Source organism: Phascolarctos cinereus, unplaced genomic scaffold, assembly GCF_003287225.1.
Source record: "Phascolarctos cinereus isolate Bilbo 61053 unplaced genomic scaffold, phaCin_HiC Scaffold_4;HRSCAF=312, whole genome shotgun sequence".
Lineage (NCBI taxonomy): Eukaryota > Metazoa > Chordata > Mammalia > Diprotodontia > Phascolarctidae > Phascolarctos > Phascolarctos cinereus.
The window spans coordinates 255855959-255883740 of NW_027555847.1; the positions used below are offsets into that span (position 1 = coordinate 255855959).

A 27782-nucleotide genomic window follows, 5' to 3' on the forward strand; every position below is an offset into this window, starting at 1 on the left:
ACCAAAGTATAAAGACAATTCTCCCAAGAGTAATTATAATGGAATTAAAAGCCCAAAGAGATCAAGTTACCACTCCAAAGCAAAGAGTGAACAAAGAATAAAGCTAGCTCCATATACTTTTTACAAACAGAATCTTATGTCACACAACAGTTTGTAAATGTAATAATATTCTACTCTAAGTAGACTCCTCTACTAAATTTCTCACCAAATTGTTCAAATAATTGCTTTTTACCAAAGAATAGTTTGGTCCCCTTGCTAGATTTTTTGGGGGGGTGGGAATAAAGAGAATATGACGGGTAAAGTTCCCTGGGGAGTGGGACCAAATGTTAAATGTTGAAAATGTTATTCATTTTAGAGCAGCCTCTTTACCCCAGCATGATGACTAGAGAGTGAAGACCCAGTTTTGACTAATGAGGGTGATAAGAATGCACAAGGTTTGACTTTGGAATAGAATATGTTCTCAGGGAGCAGGATGCATAGAAATGCTTTTTATCTCTCAAATATATATTATTTGATAGAAGCAATGGCAAGCTGGCCATTTACATGCAGTGGAGGAGGGGGGGATTTAGGTTCACCCGAGGCTCAGGATGTAATAACAGAAAGCAAACTGCACACATAGAGATATTAAGTGTAAAGATTCACCTATGTCCTATAATCCTTTACTAACTGGGAAAATATTTCTTGATTAAACTGGAAGAAGCAACTGCCACTGGCCATAATCTCGGTGGCGTTTAAAAAAAAAACCCTACCTTGCTAACTCTACAGTCCAGCTAAGAGCCAACGGTCAAGAGAAAACCCAGACTTTGAAAGGGAATGACTTCACTTCTGGAGAGAGAGAAGAGGATTTCTGCTTCCTCCCCACTCTCATCAGCCATGATGTTTTGCAGTAGACTTACTAGCCCAGTAGGAGACTCTACACCCGGTAATGTATAGTGATCTCTACTCTTACAGGCCCAGGCACTGTCATGGTTCTTTGTAATGTATACTGAGTGCTTTGCACATAGTAGCTGCTCAACAGTGTTTCTTAATAATAACTGTAAAAATCTGACACTTGCAGATGATATAAAAATTTGTAGAAATCTGAGTTTATCACCTCCTTCAGGATAAGCACAAAACCCCAATGGATAGAAAGGAGTTTGACAGGGTTTTGTCCCAAATCCTGAATGTTTTGCAGAACGATGCCAAAGTTAAAACTGAGAGACTGCTACCTAGATGGTTCATAATTGGGAGATTAAAAACTCATACTCATAAATTTTTAAGCTGTACCATGGGGACAGGAGCAGGCGATAGAGGTTTTTGAGCAAGGGGATGACATGGTCATCTACTCCAACCCACTCATTTTACAGATGAGGACCTCAATTCCCAGGTTTGGAGAGATGATGAAACAAGTAGCAGAACCAAGATTTGAATATAGGTCCAATACTCTTTCCACTACACCACAAACCCTTTAGTATGACCTTGAGCTCTTAAAGGCTAAACAATTATCAATCAACAAGCACTTATTAAGTGCTTATCTTGCTATGTGATGGCCACTGTATTAAATGTTGGGTAGTACATACTCTAAAAGGGTAAGTTCTTAACTTAGCATCTATGAGTTTCATATGTGTGTGTGTGTATACACACACACACACACACATATATATATACACACACACACATATTTGTGTGTATATATTATGCACATGCATGCATATATGTACATTCACATATGTAATATATGCATATACATATGCATACATACATGCATTGTAGTATATTTGATAACTGTTTCAGTATATTTGCTTTCCTCTGGAACCCTATTATATTGTTTCGTGCATTTAAAATATTATTCTAAGGAATCCATAAGCTTCAGCAGAGTGCCAAAGGAATCTACAATATACAAAAATGGTTTAGAAACTTTATTCCAAAAGATTTTAGATGAGTAAGGGGGACCCAGTGATGGCCTTTATGTTTGTCATCTGAGAAGCCCGTCTACTTAAACTCAGAGGAGGCATATTTGTAGAGCTGTCTAGTCAACAGATAAATATTTTTTTAAAACCATAGAAACCCATGCTGACTAAAAACTGAACGAACATGTATCCTGCACCAATAGAGAGTGTATCCACACAATAAAATCTTGCAATCTCGAAGTACAGCAGTGTGAGTTTGAGGTGATGCTAAGACATCATCTTAGATGAAACTTTTAGTAGAGATTCAGAGATATAGTCCTGGGTCTGGGTGAGAAATATACATTAGAGATTTAGACTTGGTTGTCTCCTATTAAGAGGTGACAGTGGAAGAATAAGATTAGATGAGTAAAAATAGACTGTAGAAAGACAAGCAGAGAAGACTGAGAGGCAAATTCTGAAGACCATCTATTATCAAAGAATGACAGCTAGAGGGAATAGTTGATAGTGTTGCACTTGGCATCAGGAAGACACAAGTTGAAACTGCCTCAGGTACTAGCTGTATGACCCTGTTTTTTAATGTTTGCCTCGGTTGCTTCATCTGCAATATGAGGATAATAACAGCACTTGCCTCCCTGGCTCACTGTGACAATAAAATAAAACAACATTTGTAAAGCACCTTGTAAAACCTTAAAGCATAATATAGATGCTATTATTAACTATTATTAAGTACAAACAGAAGACAGAGAGAATAGCCAGAAAAGGAAATGGAGGACTAAGATGTCTTCTAAGACAGAGTCGGGGCAGCAAGGTGGTGGTGCAGTGGTAGAGCACCGGTCCTGAAGTCAGAAGAACTTGAGTTCAAATACGGCCTCAGACCAAACACTTGACACTTACTAGCTGTGCGACCCTGGGCAAGTCACTTAACCCAATTGCCTAAAAGTTAAAAAAAAAACTAAGAGAAGAGAGCTTTAAAAGAAGGGGTGTTATGATCATATACTACAGGGACATCAAGGAGAATGTAAACTGAGAAGTGATGAGGAATTCATCACTGACCTTCAACATTCTAGTTACAGTAACAGAATGACAAAACAGAATGACAAAACACTTCAGACGCTTAAAGAGGGAAGAAGTGGTATAGAAATAAAAGGACCACTTATTTTAAAGGAGTTAAGAGAATTCTAGGAGTCTGAGGGCAAGAATGAGAAATCATTGTGAAGACAGCATAGATAAGACAGCTCAAGCAAGATAAGCTCATTATCTTCTCAGTAAAGTAAGGGGTCATCTGGGAGAGTAAGAGTCAGGGTTAGTACAACTGAGAACCAGAAGAGATTAGGAACAGGAGACTCTAAAGAGAAGGTCAGTGAGAGAACTGCAGGGCTACATGAGGGGGTCCAATTGCAGTTAGTATGACTTTGGTCTGTGTGGGTGATTTTGTGCAATACTTTGTTTTATCGTTCAGTCATTTCACTCATGTAGCTGGGAGCAAAAACACAGAAACTGGTAGATGACTCAGGCTTGAAGATTGGCATTCAATCTAGAACGTCACTGACAGCAATACTGAAATGGCAACATGAGTCAAAGTGGAGCCAAAAGTGAAGTCATGGAGATTGGGTGAAGAGGAAGGGATCAAATTAGTTCAGAAGAGATGAGGGAACCGAAGTAGTAGCAAGTAAGGAAGTCATGGTAACGGTCAATGAGATGAAACTAAATTTGAGATTCAGGAAACAGTTAACTTGACTGTGCAGACCAAGCCCAGGGTGTGACTGTGTTGGTAAACTGGCTGACAGAGAATCCAAGAGAAGTCTAGAGGATGAATAACTATGAAACTGGTGTTTTAGATAGATAAGCATAGTTTTGAAAATCACTGAAGATGATGGCAGGAAAAAAAAGAGCCATATATTAGAAGTCAATGCTAGAATAAAAGCAGCTGGTAGAAGGTATTCTTACATATATCAGTCAGTCAACAAGCATTTATTAAGCACTTACATACCAGGCACTGTTCTAAATGCTGAGACACACCCTCAAGCAGATCACATTCTAATGGGGGAGACAACACACAAACAATTATGCATATAAAAGACATATACAATGTAAGTAGGAAGTAATGTCAGAGGGTACTAAGTCTTAAAGGAAGCCAGGCAAGCATAGGGACAGCCAGGGAAAAGGAACAGAGCTGGGTGATGAAGTGTCTCCTGTGAGAGACAGCAATAAAGCCAGAGTTGCAAAGAGAAAGAAGAACGGAAAAATGGAGAGAAGCCAGGTTAAGAAAGGCTTTATAAGTCAAGCAGAGGATTTATATCTGATCCAGGAAGTGACATGGTGCCACTGAAGTTGCGTGTCTGTGTGTGTGTGTGTGTGTGTGTATGCGCACCCATGCAAGCAAATGTAGGTGTCTATGTGTGTGGTAACATGGCTAGACCTGTACTTTAGGAAGATCACTTTCATCCAAAGTGGAGTACAGACAGCTAAGACTGTTAAAATACAAGTCAGGGAGACCAATGAACAGGTTATTGAAATGGTCCAATACTCTGAATAAGCTTATGATGTCAAGAATCATCATCACTACAACTGTAAGTATAGGCTTCAAAATGTGCCAATGCAATTTTCTCACAATAATCCCACAAGATAGAGTATATTATCCCTATTTTACAAATTATTCAGAAAAGCTAAGTGACTTAGTATGTATTCCACGTTAGGACTTGAAGTCAGGTGTTTTAATTCTTAAATCTATCACCTTTTCCATCACATCATGCTGTCTCTCTAATAAAAGGAACAGACAGTTGTTCAGTTGGATCTTTAAAGTGAACAATTCTTCCTTCTTTTAGGGAACACTTTGGTCTCCCTGAGAAGCTATAGAGAGGTTTTCTCTATTGCCGGCCACAAGTCCCTCCTAGCTGACTTTCATAGATCAGCACAGGTCAGACTTCCCAAAACACCTACCACATGTTCCCCTAGGTAAGTTTCAAGCAGGGGCACTCTAACTAAAGCTTAACCTTTGTCGTACTTCCAGCCTCTTTAATTGAACAACCAGTTTCTGACCCAAAGCTACTTTCCTCTCAATTTCCTTATATGGAATCATAATTGTTTCTTACCTATCACAGTAGGCATTTCAAACTCATTATGTCCCAAACAGTTAATTCATTATCTTTTCCCTCAAAACCCTTCCCTCGTCCCAACTTCACCATTTTTGTTTAGGACAACGACATTCAATTACCCCTATTTTGGCTTCATTCTCATCCTCAACACTTCTGCCCAAATACCTAATAAAAATTCTACTTTCATGATATATCTCATTTCTTTCCATTTCTTTCCACTCATATAGTCACCACCCTGGTTCACATGCTTTCACATATCTCTCCTAGAATGTTTCAATACCCTTCTAATAGCCTTCCTTTATAAAGGGCAGAAATTTGACTCTTAGTTCACTCAGCTCTGCTTGGTTTCAACTCCAAGAACAAGATGTCCCTTGCAGGAGAAGCTCAATCACATCTACTATCTCATCACCATGTTGCTAACTCAAACCTAGACGCCCTCCCTCAGCATCCTCTTCGACTAGAGGGCTAAGAGAATGGCTTATTAACCTCCACCCAAAGCCTTCTTTTAGAGGCTTAGAACTTTAAGAACTTTCCAGGTAATTCTCCATCAGCAACCCTGCTTGGTTTTGACTCTACAGGATCCCCACCCCAGGTACCCCACCTTGTGCCCATCCCCACCCTATACCCCACTTTCCTGCTCCCTTTTGTGTGTTTTCTTCCCCTCTTAGACTATAAAATCCTTCAGGGCAGGGACTGCCTTCCTTTAGTGGTTGGCACAGTGCTTGGCACAAAGTAGACACTTGATAAATGTTTAGTGAATTGGCTTTCCTGCTTCCAGGCTCTTTTTCTCCAACCTAACTACCACATATCTGCTAGACTGTTATTCCTAAAGCACAGATCTAACCATGTCACTCCCCTGCTCCTGGCTTCTTGTTGTCTCTAGGGTAAAAGGCAAATTCACACATTTATCTTTTAAAGCCCTTCAGAAAACATTCTGTTTTCCAACCTATCTTTCCAGTCTGGCTACATGTTACTATCCTTCATCCAATCTGTCTATTCCTGTTGCCCATACCATCTATTCTCTAGGCCTCTGTAATGTATTCCTTTCCTCATCTTTGCCTTATCTGTGGCTTCTTTCAGGGCTTGGCTCAGGTCCTACTTCCTATAGACAGCCTATCCTCATTACTAGTATTATTTTCCCACTAAGAAATTACTTCACGTGGGCAGAGACTGTTTCCTTTTTGACTCTGTAGTGCTAGTGCCTAGTATAGTGTGTGGCACCACAGTACTTATATATACTTGTTGAATTAATAAATGAATATAGGGTCTTAGAAATGATGGCCAATTAGGTGAATAAGTAGATTTTAAAGGGCTGATATTTAAGGGCAAATGGTGCTAAATATAAGAAAATGTGGAAGCAGATGTTAGAAATAGCCTTGATGCCAAAAATTCAGTATCAAGAAAATTTATTACAGAGAAAGTCCAGAGGATTTAGACGTTTCTGGCCAGAAGCAGACTCCACCCCTCTTCAGGAGGGGTGGGCCCTGAGTGCAAGGGCAAGTGTGCTTTTATGCAGTTGAATTCGGCCCAAAACCTCCCAGGCCTGGATTGGTCCATCCTTTCCCAGTTACACCTTTCCTTACATGTTTCCCCTTGATATGCTAAAGTATGTTCCCCCTCCCTTGGTCACACATCCCATGACTCATTAATGAGGCTCTAATTATATGCAGGGTGTGTCAGATAATAGTAATGAAGTTCATTAAGCAGGCACACTAACATTTTTCAGGTGTCCTCAGGTTGACTCTTACTGGTCTGAGCTGGCTCGACCCTTATCTTGATTTTGGGGTCTTTATGGAACCATCAGCTTACTTTTTATTGGCTAAGCCGGAGCCCACCTACAATGTACTACTTCCTGGAGCTGTTGTTCTTTAAATCTCTGCATTATTCTACCTGTGGAAACATATGCCCTTCTAACTCTAACACACATCAGTGGAACATTGATGAAGATAAATAAGATCAGAAACAAGGGATTTCAACAACTCAGTATTTGACAAAACTAAGAACAAATTATTTGGGGAAGTACTCATTTAACAATATTGGAAAATGGAACTGCAGATTGGCAGACATTAGGTTTAGACCAGCATCTTGTACTGTATACCACGATAAGCTCAGAATGGATGTGACCTTAATACATTTTATATAAATTATATTTTATATAAATTTTATGTAAAAGGTCATACTATAAAAAAATTTGAAAAGGATAAGAATGAGTACCTTTCACAGCTATGGCTAGGTGTAGTATTCTTAAACATCATCAAGATGCACCCAATCAGAAAAGATTAAAAAAGATTAAGTGACATTAATACGTCTTTTGCATTAGCAAAATCATTACAATTAGTAAAAGGGAAACAATAAAAACAATTCATTAATTGAAAAGCGGTCAAAGGACATGCACAGGAAACTTAATAAACATATGAAATACTATCACAAATCACTAATAATAAAAATGCAAATCAAAACAGTTTTGAGGTCTCACATCACAAGCAGTATTTTAAATAGGTAAAGATGACAAAAATCAGGAATAGTCAATGTCGCAGGTGTTTTCGGAATATGAATATGTTAATGCACTGGAATGCCTGTGAACTGGCTCAATCATTCAGGAAAGCATTTAGAATTAGATGAGAGGCGACTAAAATATCCCTGCCCTTTAAACCCAGAGATTCCACAGTTAATTGTATAACCTCAGGAAATAAATAACAAAAGGAAAGATAGCACACATATCCAAATACTTATAGTAGTACTTTGTGCCCAAGAAACCAGCATCAAGAAACAAATGACAGTGTGAGGACAGTTTGTTATCAAGATCAGATGCAAGATAATAGAGTTTAAAAGTCAGGTGTTCAGAGAATATGGGAGAGTCCTGATACTGTCAAAGAAAAGCTGAAACATGAGATGTCAGCTGAAGATTTGAGACATGAAAGAGAACAAAGGCTTACATTTACAAGAAATCAAGACTTTCATATTTCAGATATTTTAGACATGTAGGAGAAAAACCAAGAGCAGTGTCTTGAAAACCCAGACAGAGGAGTTTCCAGGAGCACAGGGTGGCCAGCAGGGTCAAAAGCTACAGACTTTAAGAAGGATGAGGTCTGAGGACAGGCTATCAAATTTGGGAATTAAAAGATCATTGATAATTTTGCCCTCTCCAAAATCCAACCTTCTTCATTTCACAGTACAAAATGAGTTCCTATTTGAGCAAAGACTATTTAATTTCTTTTTCTCTTTGATGTCCCAGAATTCAGCACAGTCACTATCCCATAGCAGGCTGTTAATAAATACATGTTAAATTGAATGTTAGTTATGCTTACAGGTAAACCATTCCTATCTTCTCTCTGTAACTATAGCTTCCTTAAGCCTGCTGCTAGAGAACAGAAACTAACAAACTGTATCTCCAGGCTTCAAATGCCCTGCTTCTTGCCAGCTATACCAGTTGTGAAGATCTTGGCTTGGGCCCCACCCCCATCAGCAGCAGGATTACAATTAAACCACGTTATTAAACTTTATTCACAAAAAGTCAGATCAAGATGTTGATTAGCTTGGATCTGACTTAGAACGATTCTTTCCCCTTTGCTGAGTTCATATAACTTTGCTGAGTCTCCTTTGCTGGGTTCATACAACATCCATAACTCCAGGTAAACTCTAAGTATCTGTCCCGAGACCTCTTCTCTTTCTATACTCTCTTTCTTGGTGACTTCATTGGCTTACATGGGCTTAATTATCATGTCTATGCAAATGATTCCTAGATCTACAGTACAAACTCCTTTTAGGTTCTAGTCCCCTCTCACAGTATATTGGAAATTTCTAAATGGATGTCTCATAAGCATCTCAAACTCAACATGTCCAAAACATGACCTTTTTTTCCCTACAAACCCACCCCTTTTCTCAGCTTTCCTCTTTCTAGTAACGGTACCTCATCTTTCCAGTCATCCAGATTCTCAACCGCAAAGTCTTCCTTGACTTTTCACCCTTCCTGATATAACCCATCAGTTCTACCTCCTCCTAAAGTGGAGGAGTGACCAAACAGAGACAGTAAGTGTACGTGAGAAGCTTCATTTTACCTCATGCCATATAATTCTAGTGTTACTGACTTTCTTGTCTAACAGCACCCAGAAAGAAAAATCCCATTCTTCACCTTGGTGGCTGAGTCACAGGTGTTTGGAATGTTTCTGTCTAAGCTTTCCTTTCTAAACTAATGCCTTAATGTAGTGCTGGATGGGTGGAGCAGTGATTGGGAACCCTGAGGGAAAAGAGAACTACACTTGATTAAACAAACTTAATTTATTAATTATTTTTGCATATCCCTGAGTAGAAAAAATGCATGCACAAGAAGCATACCCTAGGATTAAAGAGTGGGAGTAAGCACTGCAGTGGCTGGCTAGGTTGAGTTAGGCAGCCATAATCTCCTTTGCTAAGCAGCCAGGTTTGAAAGGAAAATATACCCCTAGAAGTGGGTAGGTGACAGGGAGGAAGGAGCAGCTAAAGAGGAAATCAAGCCTCAAGAAAAGGCTGAATGAGAGCAGTGGTGATCTTTATGGACAGCTCAGCTGGTAGCCCTGACTACCTACTTAACTGGGCTCACCCAGTATTATACTTGTATTCAGAATATACTTACATATGTATATGTTGTCTGAATAGAATACAAACTCCTTGAGGACAGGAACTCTTACATTTTTTTGTCTCTATATGATAGCATGAAGCATAGTGCCTGGCTCTTAATAAGACACTTGTTGATTAATTGCATGATTGAACTAGGATTTTATTTGTAGTTCTATTATAAAGAAAAATAATTTGTTCTAAGTTAATAGTCTTCTGCCACCATCACATAACTCCAACAATGAGAGACACAGAAAAAGAGAGACAAAGACATTTGGTAATAAAAGTCACATGGTAAAATTCACTTCAATATTTCAGTGGATAGAAGTACATGCCAATTTGAAGAAAATTGAATCAAAACTTTACAAGTCAGATTTAGAAGTTAGAAGTTAGGGAAAAAAAAGCAACACTTAAAGATATGGAGCAATGTAATTATAATAATAATAGCTAGTATTTAAACAGAACTTTAAGGTTTAGCCACTGTTTTACCTATATAAACTCACTTTATCTTCACAACAATACTGTTCCTTTATTGTCCCATTTTTATGGACAGAGAGATGTTAAACAACTTGCCCAAGGTCATTCAACTAAGTACCAGAGGCAGGATTTGAAATTAGGTCTTCCAGACTCCAAGCCCAACTACCCACAATATACTTGGAAAAAAGAAAAAAAGCAATAGACCACCAATCTGGGCACCTGAATTCTAATTCTGGTTCTGCCACTAATTAACTTTGTGGCCTCAGGGAAACCAATTGCCCCTTTCAGGGTTCTTTATCTCTAAAATAAGGGCTTTCTGCTTAATGAAAGCTAGGATTCCTTTCCCCAATAAAATCCAATGAATGCTATTCTTAACTCTGCTTGCCTAGGTAAACCTGAAAAAATGGAAGGTTTTTAATCTTAATCTGATAAATTCTTCTGGTAAGTATCCAAATCCTGGATACTTCTGTCTTGCCCACAATACCTATCAATAAACTCCTAGCTAAAGATTTTTTAGAAAGAATTTTTTTTAGAAAAGAATTTCTAAAATTTCTATTGGTATTCTATTGATAATCCACACACACAGGAAATACATGACATAAAACTGCCCCATTGTCAAATAGCATTGTTGAAACACTGTGGTACAATGAATGGTACATGACCTCTATAGTACAGTAACTAAGAGTAGCAATTGATTTTTTTTTTTTGGCTAGGCAATGGGGTTAAGTGACTTACCCAGGGTCACACAGCTAGTAAGTGTTATGTGTCTGAGTCCAGATTTGAACTCAGGTCCTCCTGAATCCAGGCTGGTGCTCTACCCACTGTGCCACCTACCTGCCCCCAAGAGTAGCAACTGAAAAGCTAAGGAGAGCTCTGGGAATCCTGCCTTGCAATGTTAGGCAATACAATTTAAAATACTAAAATGATAATGGAACCAATGGGGTTATGGAACCTGAACCCCTAAAATGAAAAGATGAGTCTGAATTTTCTGACACATATCAGCACCCCAAACCACATCAAAACCTGCACCTTCCTCTTGGAGGAATAAAAAGTAACCTAAAAATTGCTGAGAAAAATTAGCAACTTGTACTGATGTGGTGCTTGGGTGCCTATGTTTGGGTGCTTGTACTTGGACCCCAATTTCTCTCTAGCCTCAGAAACACTGTCCCTGACAGTTTCTCCCCAGCCCAAGGACACTGTGCCTAGCAATTACTCATGAGTGGGCCCCAGCAAGCCTTCCTTTTCTCTCTCCTTGGTGCAGTTCCAAACAGCACCTGAAGGAATTATTAGTTTAAACTGCCTTTGCACTGGGTCATAAAGACATACTACCGCCCTACCTCATTATCTACATCCTGGCCTCCTCATTAACTGTATTCTAGACTTAATACATATGTATCCTCCCTACATCCATCTTGTCAAACAAGACTGGACAACTCTCAGTTACCCTGAACTCTAGTTAACCTAGTGCCGTAGCAGGCCTAAAACCACATCTCCATGTGCTCCCCCCCCTCCTGTGGGCTTTTCCCAGTGAACTCTGGGTAAAACACCTGCGCAGTAGGTACATGAAGTGCATGTTCCTTTAAGAACTAACCACCCCTTAACCACTCCCTAATCCCACCCTGAATCATCTAGTTAGCATATTTGGCACATGTTTTATTGCACTTTATCCTATATAAACTTCAACTGTACCTCTCTAAGGTTGCAGGATCCTTTAAGAATCCTTGCCCTCTGAAAAGCGTAACAATAAACTTTGCCACCTTGGCTTAAAGAATGCTTGAGTCTGTGAATTCATTCCAGACGACCCGTTGTGTAATTCAGTCTTTGAGGAGTCACAACCTCTCAACCTCTCACACTGCAACAGTACCATTATGGTTCATTATATTACAATACTGAATTTTATTCCTATGCAGTATTTAAAACATAGCCTTGTCTTTTCTCCAATAAAATTAATATTTTTCTTTCCCTCCAGGGAAAACTTTTAAGAGACCTTCATATTATCAAGTAAGAAGTTTTAGGGGTTGGTGCCTAATATGTATTTATATTGAAATTAAGAGTAAGGAGGATTTTTCTAGGCAAAAAGTATAAACCTTTTTTTTTGCCTTTTGATGACACAATCAGGGTTAAGGGACTTCCCCAGGGTCACAAAGCTAGTAAGTATCATGTCCGAGCTCGGATTTGACCTCAGGTCCAGGTCCTCCTGACTCCAAGGCCGCAGCTCTTATCTACTGCGCCAGCTAGCTGCCCCTTATAAAAATTTTTAAGATAAATAAAGTAATAATAATACAGAAGTAATAAAACAGCCCTTTTATAGTAGTCTCAATCTATGAATCAAGAGTTTTAGGAATATGCCAGGTACCATGCTAACATGGTGGTACAAAGAAAGATAAAACAGGGGGCAGCTAGGTGGCACAGTGTATAGAGCACCAGCCCTTAATTCAGGAGTACCTGAGCTCAAATCCAGCCTCAGGCACATAACACTTACTAGCTGTGAGACCCTGGGCAAGTCATTTAACCCCACTGCCTAGCCAAAAAAAAAAAGAAAAAAAAAAGAAAAAGAAAAACAGCTCCTGCCTTCAAGGAGTTTATGTCACTGTTCAGTCACTTAGTTGTGTCCAATTCTTTGTGACCCCGTAGATCAGTGTCTGTGGATTTTTGTTGGCAAAGATTCTGGAGTGGTTTGCCATTTCTTTCTTCATTATATTGTGGGGTTGGTTTTGTTTTATTTTGTTTTTTTGAGTAGGTAAGAGAGACCATTTTTTGCCTCATTTCTTAATCATTTAATGGGTGTTGCCTCAGACACACTGAGACCTGGGAAAGACCTTAGCTTAAAAAGGCCAAGGTCTCCACAGCATCCAGGGCCATCTCTAGTTGTCCTGATCTATGTCTTACCTCTGGACCCCAGATGGCTCTGGAGGAAAGAGTGAGGCTGGCTACTTCGTCCAGCCCTGCCTCAATTAAACCTGGCCTTGGGCAGAGGCACCAGTGATCTGGGCTACTGAAACGTATGGGAAAATTCAGGGACTAGGTTGCTGAAATGTGTGAGAAAGTTCAAGGACTGAGGGCCTTTTCATTTTAGGGGTTTAGGAAATACTAACTGTTCTCAAAAAACTTACATTCTATTTTGATAGACTTAGCTCTTTTCAGCAATGCAAGGATCTAAGACTTCTCCAAAAGTCTCATGATGGAAAATGCTAACCACATCCAGAGAAAGAGCTATGGGAGTATGAATGTAGATTGAAGCATACTATTTCCTTTTTTTTCCTTCAGTTTTGTTTTGTTTCTTCTTTCTTGTGGTTCCTCCTATTGGTTCTAATTCTGTTTTACAACATGACTAATGTGAAAATATTTTTAATAGTAATGCGTATATATAGAGCCTATATCAGATTGCATGTTGTCTTGGGGAAGGAGGAGAGGAAAGAGAGAGAGAAAATTTCAAACTCAAAAGCTTATGGAAGTGAATGTTGAAAACCAAAAATGAATTAATTTTTAAAAAGGTAAAAAAGATCATATTGAGAATTCAGGTTACGAGAATGAATTACTCAAAGAAATCACTTGAATATGTTTTATATAACAGTTTAAGATTCTGAAAAGCAAGGGGTAAAAGAACCACATTGCTTTAGACATCTGTCTGCTCGTTTCCTGTTTTATATACAAATTTTCAAAATTGTGTGTGTGTGTGTGTGTGTGTGTGTGTTTAGAGGCCTTCTGCTACACAGCTTAAAGAATAAAATAACATTTTACTCACCACATTAGAGATATAAGAGCCACAAAGGATATTTAAAGTCCCATCAAACATCTGACAGCATGATGTACCACTAGACTATCTAATTTGTCCTCTAAAAGAATGGTAATGCATATACATATTTACAATACATGTAACTAGTAAGGAGATATAATGTTCTTTTCTCAGCCAAGAACTTTATTTAGATTTCATTTTAGTCACTCTGGGACTTAATATGTATAGTCCTTGAAGCTACGTAGAAATGAAAAAAAACAGACATATGCTTACACACCCTGTAGGAGGAGAGATGACTTAATGGAAAGGTTTAATATGACACACTTTTATACGGGGAATTCCATCCATTTTAGATACATGAAAGATGGGCAGTAAACTACAGATTTATTCTGCAAAGTCCTCACGCAAATACTAATAAGTTTGATGAAAATTAATTCTCAACATGTTAAGTCCCAAATCAGATTTTCATCCATAAATAATAACTCACATTCAAATGCAGTCTTTCACTTTTTCAAAGCATTATTCCTTATATTATTTAATTCTCCTTTCACAACACTACGTGAGGCACATGAGGTTAGTGGAATTTTCCCAATTTACAGAAGGAGAAATTTGGCACAAGAGGTCAAATCCCTTATCCAAGAGTTACACTGTTCATAAACAGCATTAGGACCTGAACCCCAGGACAAGTGACAGTGCTAGACAAGAAGGGAATATAAACTCAGAATATAAAAGAATAGCAACCCACTCTTTTAAACTGTCTGAGAAATATGTCTTGACCAGGTAACTGCATTCTGCAACTTGCTTTCAAACTCACTAAGTAGGCTGAATGTCTTGATACCACCACCATCAGATCTCCACGCCATGCTCGATTTAGGACTGGTTTTCATTAGGATAAAATGGGAATAAAATCATCCTAGGTTTGGATAGCAATGTTGCATTAGCAACAGGGTTCTTCCTTCTTAGCTGGTCTTCTGTGTTTCTTCAAAGTCCAGTGGATCTCCCAATTGCTCTTTGCCTGGTTATTTAACTCTCTGCTTTGTACTGCCACATCACTACAACTGCCAGCTATTTACAAAGACTTTGACCTCCAACTTTGCTTAGTCCTTTGATTTTTTGGATCTGTTTGCCTACCTGACCACTGACCTACCAACTTTCACATGGGCTTCATGTCCCTAGACCTAGTGTCCCCTTATATCTCTCTGATATGCTATCACTAGACCCAGGTGACCCATGAGATAGTGAGACAAAACAGGCCACTCACAATCTGTCAGAAGTGTGTGGGGGTGGTTAATGTCTATATGCTGTTCTGTTGATCACAGTTACACAGCATTGTAGTTACATGGCAAATTGTGTATTCTTACCATAACCCTTATAACTATTTTAAAATCCTAAGGGTTTAAGATTCTACACATGAGGTTGAATTAACAGAATTTCTTACCAATAAATGAATACTATGATCCATTAAAAAATTATATAAATGCTTATCAGGAAAAAGAAGCAACTTTGGAACACTAATGCATTGTTGGTGGAGTTGTGAACTGATCCAATCATTCTGAAGAGCAATTTGGAACTATGCCCCAAGGGCTATTAAAATGTGCATACCCAACAATACCACTTCTAGGATATTCAATATTCAAGATTAAAGAGATCATACAAATGGGAAAAGGAGCCACATGTACAAAATTATTCATAGCAGCTCTTTTTGTGGTGGCAAAGAATTGGAAATTGAGGGGATGCTCATCAGCTGGGAAATGGCTGAACAAGTTGTGGTATATGAATGTGGTATTTGAATGAATACTATTGTGCTATAAGAAAAGATGAGCAGGCAGACTTCAGAAAAATCTGGAAAGACTTGAATGAACTGATGCAGAGTGAAGTGAGCAGAACCAGGAGGACATTGTACACAGTAACAGCCACAATGTGTGGTGACTAACTTTGATAGATTCATCTCTTCTTAGCAATGCGAGAATCCAAGACAACTCCAAAGGACTCATGATGGAAAATGCTATCAACATCCAAAGAAAAACTATGGAGTTTGCATGCAGATCAAAGCATACTATTTGCTCTTTTTTTTTCTTTTTTTGTTTGTTTCTTCTTTCCTGTGGTTTCTCCCATTGGTTCTAATTCTTCTTTAGAACACGACTAATGTGAAAATAGGTTCAATATGAATGTATATGTAGCGTCATTATCAAATTGCATGCTGTCTTGGGGTGGGGAGAAGGGAGATATAGGGAGAAAATATGGAACTCAAAATCTTATGGAAGTGAATGTTGAAAACTAAATTTTTTAATTTATTTATTATTTAATTCATTGATTATTTTAATTAATTATTTAATTGCTTCATTGATTGATATTAATTAATTGATTAAGAAAAAAGGGGCAGCTAGGTGGCACAGTGGATAGAGCACTGGCCCAAGTCAGGAAGACACTCATTGACCTCACTGACACTTACTAGCTGTTTGACCTCGGGCAAGTCACTAAACCCCACTGCTTAGCAAAAACCAAAGGTCCCTGAAGAAAATAACTCCTTAAAAATTAGAATTGAGCAAAAGGAACCTAATGACTATATGAGAAATCAAGAAACAATAAAGTAAAAGCAAGAGATTGAGAAAAAAAAGAAGCAACTTTAAGTTAATCTAGCAGGAGTAGGGGTTGGGTATGATTTGTTAACTTAAAAGCATGGTTACTAAAATTAAGAACAGGGAGACTGCATATTAGAGCAACGATTGGAACCATCAAGGTCTACAGTCTGCTAAACATTAGACATTCCAGTTTATAAATGTATTTCAACATTGTCAGATGTTTGAAACTCACCATATTTCCTCCTAACTTAACAATATAATACTATAAACAGTGGTTAGATTTTAAGATTAAATCATAAAAAATTAATACACTGATTGTTAAACTCTTAATAAAATCATTAACCTAGTTGTGTAATTGAGAAAGGATGGCACTGAGCATTAGAACACTTGAGGAGATCCAGCTCCTGTTCAGCCATTAATTAACTACATAAAGTTTGGGCAAATCACTTAACTTTAAGCAAGCCCCATTTTCAACATCTGCAAAACAAGGATTTGGATCCAATGTTTAAATGTAGTGACCTCTGAGGTCCCCTTCTAAAAGTGAAATGCTACAAATGTATTTTAAAAACACTATTGAATTAGCAACAGTTAAACAGCCGGAAAAAAAAAAAGAAACACAGAGAGAATAAAATTGAATAATAGGGGAATTTAGTTTATCTGGAATGCTGCTGCTAAAAGAAAAATATATATAGAAAAGGATGATGAAATAGATGGGACACTTGTACTTTCAAATCATTTTGAAAGCTGACAGCATTGCCTCTTGTCCTTTTGCTTTCTTTTGCTTTGGTACAGGTGTGTCACCATTATTAGATATAAGTGGTGTAAATTTTTTGGCTTATACATGGAGTGAAGAGAGGGAAATAGATTTCCCTGATGTTACTTGACAAAAGTTGGAGAGATGGGAAAGAAGGAAGACGATTAGAGAGATCTGTGTGTTATGGAGGAGGAAGCCGGTCTATAGTAGTATTTATGGTAGGAGAGGCAGGGCAATAGGGAAGCATAGCATTTACATTATTTCCCGAGAGTAGAGAAAGGGAGCTGTTAGAAAGGCTTCGGGACAATTCCCATGCTCTGAGCCAAGAATGAACAAACTTGGTTGCTATCCAAGGAGTCGAGAAAGGGAAAAAAGGAGGAGAAAACAATTGGTAATACACGTTTTCAGAATGTTAAGAAATCAAGTATCTTTAACTCAAGGAGGGCCTAGGCTGATTATTTTCACGCAACAGCAAAACAAAAACGATTTTCTGGTTAACAGCAACAGCACTGGAAATGACAGAACAGATAATAATATTTATTTTAGGGGTCACACATTTTTAAACATCTCCCTTAGGGCTGTTCATCTCTCCAAAGAGAAAATTCTATCAGTAAATAGCAAAGGTTTTAGGTAACTAAACATAATAATTAGTAGGAACTGAATCTTTCTAAATCTTTGCCAAATTCTAAATTTTCAGACCCCTCCAAAAAAGGAGGAGAGAGAATGCTGTTTTCACAGAGAGAGGAAAGTATTTGTCTCTCAAACTCCTTAAACAATTCTTCACTTTTATACAGGGCAATGTCTATTGCAAAAAGTCAAGTTTCCATGACTTCCTACTGGGAGAAAAAGTCACCTCTGAGGAAATGCAAGTGCCTATTTAGTCTTTCCTCTGTGTCAGAAGAATCATAGCAGGAGGTGACTTGACTTGTGAAACAAGAGAGAGCAATCAAGAACAAAAAAAATGAGGCTTTCCCAGTATTGCATTATTTATCCCTGTTCATTTGAGTTTGCAGTTCTGGACATTCAACTGTGAGCCATGCAATTCTAAATAATGCTTTTTAAAAACTGTAAAATTACATGGTATAATAGAATGAGTACTGAACATGGGGTCTTAGGACCTGAGTTTGAATCCAGTCACTGCTGTGTACTATCATTTTTCACTTGATCTGGGCAAGTCATTTGAGCTGAGTCTCTGAGCTTCAGTTTCCTGTCTATAACATGACTGGAGGGCTGGGGAGATGGTGTGGACCGATAGACAGCTGGCCTATGATTCAAAAGAGATGGGTTCAAGTCATGCCTCTCACACATACTGGCTGCATATACCTGAGTTAGTCACTTAAACTCTAAGTGTCCCAACTGTAAGACTAGGATTCTCTAAGAATTGCCGATTTTCTTCCCTAGTAGTACCCTACATTGGTAAAATCAGAAGTCTGAAACACACATACAGAACAAGCTTGTTCTACCTACCTCAAAGGTGTGTTATGAGGAATGAACTTTATAAACTTAGCATACTACTTCAGGCAGGCAGGCAGACAACAATATGCCAAGCACTGGGGACAGAAAGGGCCAAAATGGTCTTTTTCCTCAAGAAACTCACATTCCAATGAAGGAGAAAACATGGAAAATGACTAGGTATATTGTTCATGTCATTCAGTGGTGTCCCAATCTTCATGACCCCGTGGACCATAGTACACTAGTAGTATTCCATGGAATTCTTTCGGCAAAGATACTGGAGTGATTTGCCATTTCCTTCTCCAGTGGATTAAAGCAAACAGAGGTGAAGTGACTTGCCCAGGGTCACACAACTAGTATCTGAGGTCAGATTTAAACTCAGGTCTTCCTGACTCCAGGCCCAGTACTCTATCCACTGAACCATCTGGTTGTCTCTAAATGACTAGGTATACACAAGACATATACAGAGTGGATGAAAGGCATATATAAATGGGAGTTATTATTATTACAGGCATGTCTCATTTTATTGCATTTTGCTTTACTGCACTTTGCAGATATTGCATTTTTTACAAAGTGAAAGTTTGTGGCAACCCTGTATCAAGCAAGTCTATCAGCACCATTTTCCCAAAAGCACATGCTCACATCATGGTTCTATGTCATATACTCAGAATACTTCAAACTTTTAAATTATTATTATATCTGTTAATGGTAATCTGTGATCAGTGACCTTAGAAGTTACTATTGTAATTGTTTTGGGTTACCACAAGCCACACCCATATAAGATAGCAAACTTAAAAAATGCTTTGTGTGTTCTCACTGCTCCACCAACCGTGCATTCCCCCATCTCTCTCCCTCTCCTTGGGCCTCCCTATTGCCTGAGACACAATAACATGGAAGAATATTGAATAAACTTAGTTGATAAAGTAGCAGCAGGGTTTGAGAGGATTGACTCCAATTTTAAAAGAACTACTGTAAGTAAAATGCTATCCAACAACATCACATGCTACAGAGAAATCTATTGTGAAAGAGTCAATCAATGCAAGCAAACTTGCCTTATTTTAAGAAAATGCCACTGACACTCCAACCTTCAGCAACCACCCCCCTTATCAGTCAGCAGCTATCAGGATGGAAGCCAGACCTCCACCAGCAAAAACATTACAACTTGCTGAATAATGGTTAGCATTTTTTTTTAATTAAGGTGATGTAATTTAAGACATTCTTTTTTAGAATAATGCTATTGCACACTTAATAGACTACAATATTGCATTAACTTTTATATGCACTGAGAAACCAAAATATTCATGTGACTCACTTTATTTCAATATTCACTTTATTGCAGTGCTCTGGAATGAAACCTGCAATGTTTCCAAGTTATACCTGTATTAAAGCTGCATCAAATCAAATTAGGAGCTTCTGATAGACCTAGCACATGAATCCTAAATAAGAAATGAATGACTGCAATATTTAAAAATCTACTTCTTCCGATTAACAGAATATCTGCTGACTTATAAGAGCACACAGCCAGGCTCTTATAGGTAATAGCTAATCTTCATTCCCTTCTAGATCATAGATCCAGAGGTACAAGGGAAGTAGAGGCCAATGAGTCCAACCCCCTCACTTTACAGACAAGGATACTGAGGCTCAGAGAGATGTGACTTGTATAGGGTCATATAAGCTATTAAGGTGGGATTTTTACCCAGTTCTCACTGACTCTAAGTCCGGTATCCTATTCGCTTCATATGAGTCTACGCTGTCAAGTATGAAGGAGAAAGTTAGATGCTTAGATACTACGCAAGTAGATCCCACAGGAAGCAAATATTTCAAAATGAAAGAGGGGGGAAGAGAGGACTCTTGTTTGTAACTTAATAGTTTTAGAGAGTCACCTACAGGACTGAATGGTTGCAACTTGGTCCTGATGACACAGCTAGCATATATATCAAAGGCTTTACTCAAACCCAGGTCTTCACAACTTCAAGATTGGCCTTCAAATCCACTATACCATGCTGCCTCTCAGGTAACAATGATGTTAGGAAATTTCCCTCAAATCTTTCCCCTCAAATAAAAGAACCCAATTTACTGTTACTTCACAGTGAATGGAACTTGCCATTTATGCAACGTACGTTCCAAATAAATGAAAACCATACTATACACTTATCTGCTACTCTCTAATCACCATATTATTTAGAATAGTTCCAGTATATTGCTTTTCTGAATCTCTCCATGTGCTCAAGTCACAATTAGTGTTTTTGAGAAGGAAAGGGTTGGTTGGCACTGGATTCTACCTCATGTAGAAAAAGAGCACCAAACATTTTTAAGCATGTTATAATCATCATTTGTTCTTTCTGCCTTTCTTCTAAAGCAAATTGCTTTCTAAAGCAAGCTTTGAAAAATACTAAAATTGTAAACATCATCAAAATAATTGTACGTAAAAAAGGTTTCTATAACCTTTTAAAATTCAGTCTGAAAGTTGACCACTTTGTACAGGAAAAACCACAATGAAAACCTATCCCTTTTTTACATTTGCTTATTAAGCAAAAGCAAGAGATTCATTTTTTTTAAAGCAAGCATCAAATTAAAAACATCTAGCAGAGCATCAAGTACATTTTCACTTATTAAATTAGGGAGTTAGTGAAATACTTACTAGGTAACACCCCATGAGGAAAGCTGCATTTGCTTGTTTTCTCTGATCAGGGCCCGTAAAATGAATTATTTTCTTCCTTATCATTGTAATGGACTGCATTAAAAATGAATAACTGTCAGTGTTCCATTTATTGTTAAAATTCATTAAATATTTGTGGCCTGATACATTTCCCTTTATACTGTGATTTTAGAAAAAATCCCAAACCTCTACATTTATAAGCACTTTCCTTAGAAACAAAACATTCAATCTATCCCAATTCAAAATTTTCAAAACTGAGACATAAGGAGTCAATACTAAATGAATCATTAATGCTAAAAACACCAAGATTATTAAAAGTTGTTACTATATAATTACATAAACATATATTTGTGTCCATATATCATTAAATAATGTTAACTTTACCATAAATGACTAGCATGTTCATGCTCCAACAGAAATTAATTTTGATAAATTTCACTCAACATAAGATACCAGATCTCCATATTGTTGCGTGTGTATATACACACTTTCCCTTAGGCAGTTTAAATAATAGATACTTGAATTATGATATCTGGGTTGTTTTTATTTCTAACTAGTACACTTTAATTCTCCACTCATTCTGGATACCTTATTCACAATTTATGGGCCTAGGGGCAAATAAGCTGCATGTTAATAGATCAGACAAAGGAAGTCATAATCTAACTGACAAAGTATTGTAAAGCCCCAAAAGCCACAAATGAATTCTGATAAAAATTAAAGACACTAAATAAAATTAGATAAATTTTGTATTTATTTTTAAATATGCATTTTTCACTACAAGCTTCCTGACCACAGGTAAAGTAAAAAGAAATTGTGGCTAATCATCCCTGTAACTGTTAATTGAGGTTAACCTCTACTCTCCAATCTGTTTCATGAGTAGTAATGATATAAAAGGGAGTAAAAAAGAATGAAGCCAAGAAAAAAAAAACCAAAGAGCTATAAATCTGTGTAAATCTGTGATATACTATGGGGAGGAAAATCAAGTGCTCCTTAAACAAGAAGAACTTTAACAGGAAAAACAAATCTTTACCTATGTTAAGAGATAAGAGAGTAGAAGAAAGTGTCAACTGAACATCTGGGCCCACCAAATAGATATGAAGCTCTTCCTGAAGAGGAAGGAGACAGACGCTAAGGAGGCAACAGCCATTTGTCTTTCAGTTCAGTTCAATTCAGAAGTATATGTTAAGCATTTACAATGTGTACAGTACCGATGATACAAAGGAAGGATGATACAGAAGCACATATGCTATCCTGTAAAGGTCAGATGAAAAAGAACTAAGTATCTGTAGCTGATGATTTCCTGCTGAGGGGTCCTGAGGCAGCTTTCTGTAGACCTGATAATAATAGAGGGGTTTGTTATCGTCTTGAGGCATGTATCCAGAAAATGACAGGGAACCTAATTCTAAGCCTTGTCAAGGATGACTACTATCTGGGGATTCCTATGGGCATAAATGATACTGCCAGAAGGAAGAAAACATTTTTATGAATTATGAAATCTTGGGCAATACCTCAGGTGGTATTTTCATCACTGCTGACAATTAATGGGAAGTATTTCAAAAGAGAAAGACAGATCTGGGGAGTGAAGAGCTGTTTAAAAAGATGTTATCTGACAACAGGTCTTGGATTTCTGGACCACTGCTTCAATTATAGAATAATGGACTCTCAGAATGAAGTGCACCAAAGGACAGTTGGTAAGAATGTATTTGCCTGGAGTTCCTACAAATCTAAGCAAAATACTGTTAAATAGAAAAGGAAATAGGAAGTAAATTACCAGACACCCCCTACCCCATCAAGCCAGATACGATGAAGAGTAGCAAAAATGTAAGAATAGTGCCAAAAATTCACAAGAGATATAAATCCCCCTCCAAAAAAAAGTCAAAAATAAAACCCATAGCCCTCGGATGTCTATACACAAATTCATAAAACAAGTAAGCTAAAGTAACAGATCCTAAGGCAGAAGGAAATTTGACATCAGAGGTATCATGGAAATTTGGAGAGATAGGGTTCAAGACTAGATTATAACTGTAAAGGATATAATCAAATCAAAATGGATAGAATTGATAAAAGGAGAGAGAGGGTAGGATAAACGGGTGAAGATATCCAGGCTGCAGAAGAAAAGAAGTATGGTAAAGAAGAACAGAAGCAGAAATAGAAGATACATTATTATCTGAGTATACCACAGACAACCTGGACAGAAAGAGGAAACAGATGAGCAGTTTGGAAAATATCTCAAGCCTGGCAGGATGATATTACATACATCTGCTAAAGTCATTTCTCTGCCAAAAGCAGAGCAGTTAATAATTTCTTGACCTCGCTTGATGATTTTGGCCTTCAATAGATGGAAGAAACAACAAGGGTGTCCCCTATGTCTTGAATTCTCTCCAGCTTCATCTCTGCCTCCTGGCTTCCTCCAAGTCTCAGCTAAAATTCCACTCCTTGCAAGAAGTTGTCCCATTGAGATTATCTCCAATTTATTCTGTAGGTATCTTGTCTGTACATAGGTTTTTGAATGTTGTCTCCTACATCAGACTGTGAGCTGCTTCAAAGCAGGAACTGTGTTTGCCCTTCTGCGTATCCTCAGTGACAGATTTGTCTGGCATAATAATAAAAAATGCTTTCTGATTGACTGGTAGAGAAAAATTCTCTTCTAGATCTGGTTTTCATCTACACATAGGAAGTGGTTGCTAGAGTGGAAATAATGGTAACCTCAGTGGAAAAGTTACCACTCCACCTTAGAATTTCGGACAGAGGTTAAGCAATGTGGGCACAGTGTGATATGCACGCTAATTGGAAGAGCAGCTTTTAAAGGATTTCAGTAGCATGGAATAAACACTGACAAGGGAAATAACTTCAAGAAGGATGCAAAACTCTCAAGAATGAAATCTAGAAGACACAAAATGAGAAGGAAAGAAATTCAGTAAGGAGAAAAGGGGGAAATTGTTTAAAGAGACTGATATGGATCTAAAGGTAAATGATTGATCAAAGCAGATTTTTAAGACTATGTAAAGAGAATGAAAAGTAAGGCCACGTTAACAGAATAAAGACAGAAAGAAAGTATGGTTCTGGTAAACAAAAATGGAAGGAATACAAAGAGAACAAAAAAGCCATTTACAAAACAAGCTATATTGGGGAAAAGAGGAAGGTCAGCAGCCCTGCTTGCAGCAGATGTGATGATAATGCATGTTGGAGGGAAGGTGGAATTGCTCAGCTCTTATTTAGCTGCTCTTTTCTACGTCAAAGAGAAAGACCTTTGAACTAGAAAGAACTGCACAGAAGTAACTGTGGAGGAGTTGATAGCCAAGATAAACAAGGAGATAGTAAGAGAGCAACTAGTTGCCCTTGATGAGTGCAGGTCATAGGCGCAGGTAAATTACAACACAGGGTTATAGTAAAAGAACTGGCCCATGTTATTACAGGACCACAGTCAGTAATCTTTAAAAGAAACTGTGGAATGAAAGGAGGCAGCACAAAATGGAAGGACAGGTACTGTCTAGATTAAAAAAAAAAAAAGACTAAAGATATAGGCCGGTGAGCTTGGGAATATATTATTAAAGTGATATCTTTATTATGTCATGCTCCAGGAATCTCATTATTGAGAAAACATCATCCTGCAAGATCCCATCAGCTTCAGTGGGATCACTTCCCTCTGCCTCTTTGCCTCGAAGGTAGAGCCATAATCTCCAAAACCTCCATTTAAGGAAGGAGGCCAGCTCAAAACATCTTGTTTCTCACTTGGCTGAGGGTGACTTCTGGGACTTCTCTGACTTCCACACCATCCCTCCTCCCTGGCTTTTCAGCTTCCTTTTTTTAAGTTGTCTTTGCCCGTTAGCTTGCAATCTAAGAGGGCAGGGACTCTCTTTTTTCCTATTTATATCCCCAGCACTTAGCATAGTGCCTGGCACATAGGGGGTGCTTGATAAATGTTTGTTATCGACTGTGGCTGGTGAACAGTTGAGAAAGAAGAAACGGTGATGGAAATCTGTTGCCCAAAGTTAGGGAGAGTGTCTGAAGTTCCACTGTCAGCTGGCGCTAGTACCTCACTGCATCATGGAGCAGGTGGGGAACTTTATAAAATGAAAATGAGTGCTTCTTCTATATACTCATAAATATATGCATAACACAGTTATTAAAGTTAAGGAACACTAGCTACTTCATGTTTGGGTATAATAATGTATACATACTACACTTAGTAGAAAATAACTGAAATATTTTTTCTTAAAAAAAAAGCAAAGGATTAATAATCCCAATGAGCCAATTTGGTTTCATACTAGACTAATATGTCTATGTCTAACTTCTAAAGACTAACAAGTCATATTGGACTAATTTCATTTCCCTTTTTTTTGGACAGGTAACATCAGAGGATTAGTAGACTGGTTGATCATACTGTAGCTATTTACTTAGATTTTAACCAAGTATTTGATAAAGTCTCTTGACTATAAGTGTGAACAATATGGAGAGATGTTTGTTAAGTGATAGCACATTTAAGTGAATTTGGAACTGGCTAAACCAAGCCCAAAGAAGAGTCATTGACAGTTTAACATCAACTCTGGAAGAGGTCTCTAGTGGTGTTTCCTAGGGATCTATACTAACAGCTCTTTTAAAGTTTACAAATCTCTTTATATATATTATGTCCTTGGATCCTTCACAATAACTCTGTGCTATTATCTTCATTTTACAGATGAGGAAACTGAAGCAGAAAGAAATTAAGTGACTTGCCCAAGGCTGAGGCACTATATGGACTCAGATCTTTCTTAGTTCACTGATCAATTTATTATACTACCTACCCATGTAGATACATCCTGGCTGACAAGGTGCTGTTCAATTTTTTTTTAATCAATGGCTTGAGAATGGCACAAAGGCAGGAGTGATAGATAATACAAGATTGAATCAGGATCTCAAAAGATCTGGCCAGTCTAAAATATTAGGCCAAATTCATTAAGATTAAACTTAATGAGGACAAAAAAAGTTTTATATTTTGGTGTACAAAAATCAATTTCCGAAGTATAAAATGGGAAAGGCATGACAACCAAGCAGTTAGCCTTAGAACGATGTACAGTTTTAGTTAACTGTAGACTAAATGAGTCAACTTCATCATAAGGTAGCTTAAAAAGTTAATGGGTTTTAAGTTCCGTTAAGAGAAGTATAGTGTCCTGGAAGAGGGAGGTGAAGTTTCTTCTACTGTCCTGATCAGAATACATTTGGCATATTATATTCAGTTCAGGGCATTATTTATAGGAAAGATATTGATAAGCTAGAGAGGGTCCTGAGAATGATGGTTAGAATGATGAGGGGACCCTAGACGATGCCACATCTCAGTTGAAGGAACTAGGGATTTTTATCCTGGAGAACAGAAGACTTAGAAGGAATGTTATAATCATTTTTAAGTATCTGAAGAGATGCCATATGAAAAGGGGATTCAACATTTTTGCTTGGTCCCAGAAAGCAGAACTAGAAATTTTTAAAAATGAGTATAAATGATTTTTTTAAAAAGAAAAAAAAGATTTAGGCTTGATGGAAGGGTGTTTTTTTTTTATTTTAACAATTTTGTTATTACAAAATTATAAGAGGCTGTTTTGGAAGGTGGTAGCTTCCCCTCCCTAAAGAGCTTCAAACAAAGACTGGTGGATTATTAGTCCAGCAAGAGCTGGAGAATTCTTGTTCAATTACAAATTAGACTAGATGGGCATCAAGATCCCTTCCGACATTGATATCCTCTGATTATAATGGAAAATGGACTAATGTTAATTATTCATGATGTTAAACAGGACCTTTTCTTATTAAAATGTTTTAAGATACGTTATCAATGACAATATAGAGCTTTAATTTTCCTTTTTTTTTAAAACCTGCCTGGCTTTCTTATTTTGTATTGCTAAAGCAAGCAAAATATATTACCACATTCTGTCTTGCAGGAGCAAGTTACCTGACACCCTTTTTGTTTCAACTGACCTATGCCACATTGACAAACAAAAGTACCATGTATTTACATTAGAGTGAGGAGGTTAAGAAGGTCTATGTGATAAAAGTGTCACCAGTTTTATGTAGGCTGGGCAGGTCCTATGAGGAAAAAGAGGCTGTTTGACTTCCTTGCAGCCTGAGGCATAAAGGCTCAGCCTATGAGAGTTTAACATTGTAATGTTGTGAGTTAGAAGTTAGATAATTCTTTTGGAGTTATATAATTTTTTTATCCTTGGTTACTAGTGTTTTATTGCCCCCTACTCCCCCAAAGCAGAACTGTTGGACTGAGTTAAAGTTAAGCCTGGCCCAGAATAGTCTGACCTAGAACATGATCAACAAGGTTCAAAATTTCCCAAGGGAACAAAGAAATCACTCCTTTTGTTTGCTGGCATTTCTTATCAAAGGTGAGTAGTGGGAGGTATAGTGGAAAGGACACTGGGCATAGGATAAGACCTGGTTCTCCCACTTCCTCCATGTCTATGTGGGTTTGGGGAAGTAATTTCATCTCCTGGGCTTCAGTTTCATCATTTGTAAAATGGATCCTTTTAGCTCTAATATAATGCAAAAAAAAATAATGACTAATGAAAACA

At 37.7% G+C, this 27782-nt stretch overlaps 1 protein-coding gene across 1 annotated transcript in view; it reads right to left on the reverse strand.

Moving 5' to 3' along the window:
* The window catches only part of CDC14B (cell division cycle 14B), a 104689-nt gene that overhangs the window by 50471 nt on the left and 26436 nt on the right, over positions 1-27782 (reverse strand). The window contains 1 exon segment of the mRNA XM_078153012.1: positions 21220-21312. Coding sequence (XP_078009138.1) covers positions 21220-21312 — 93 coding nt within the window.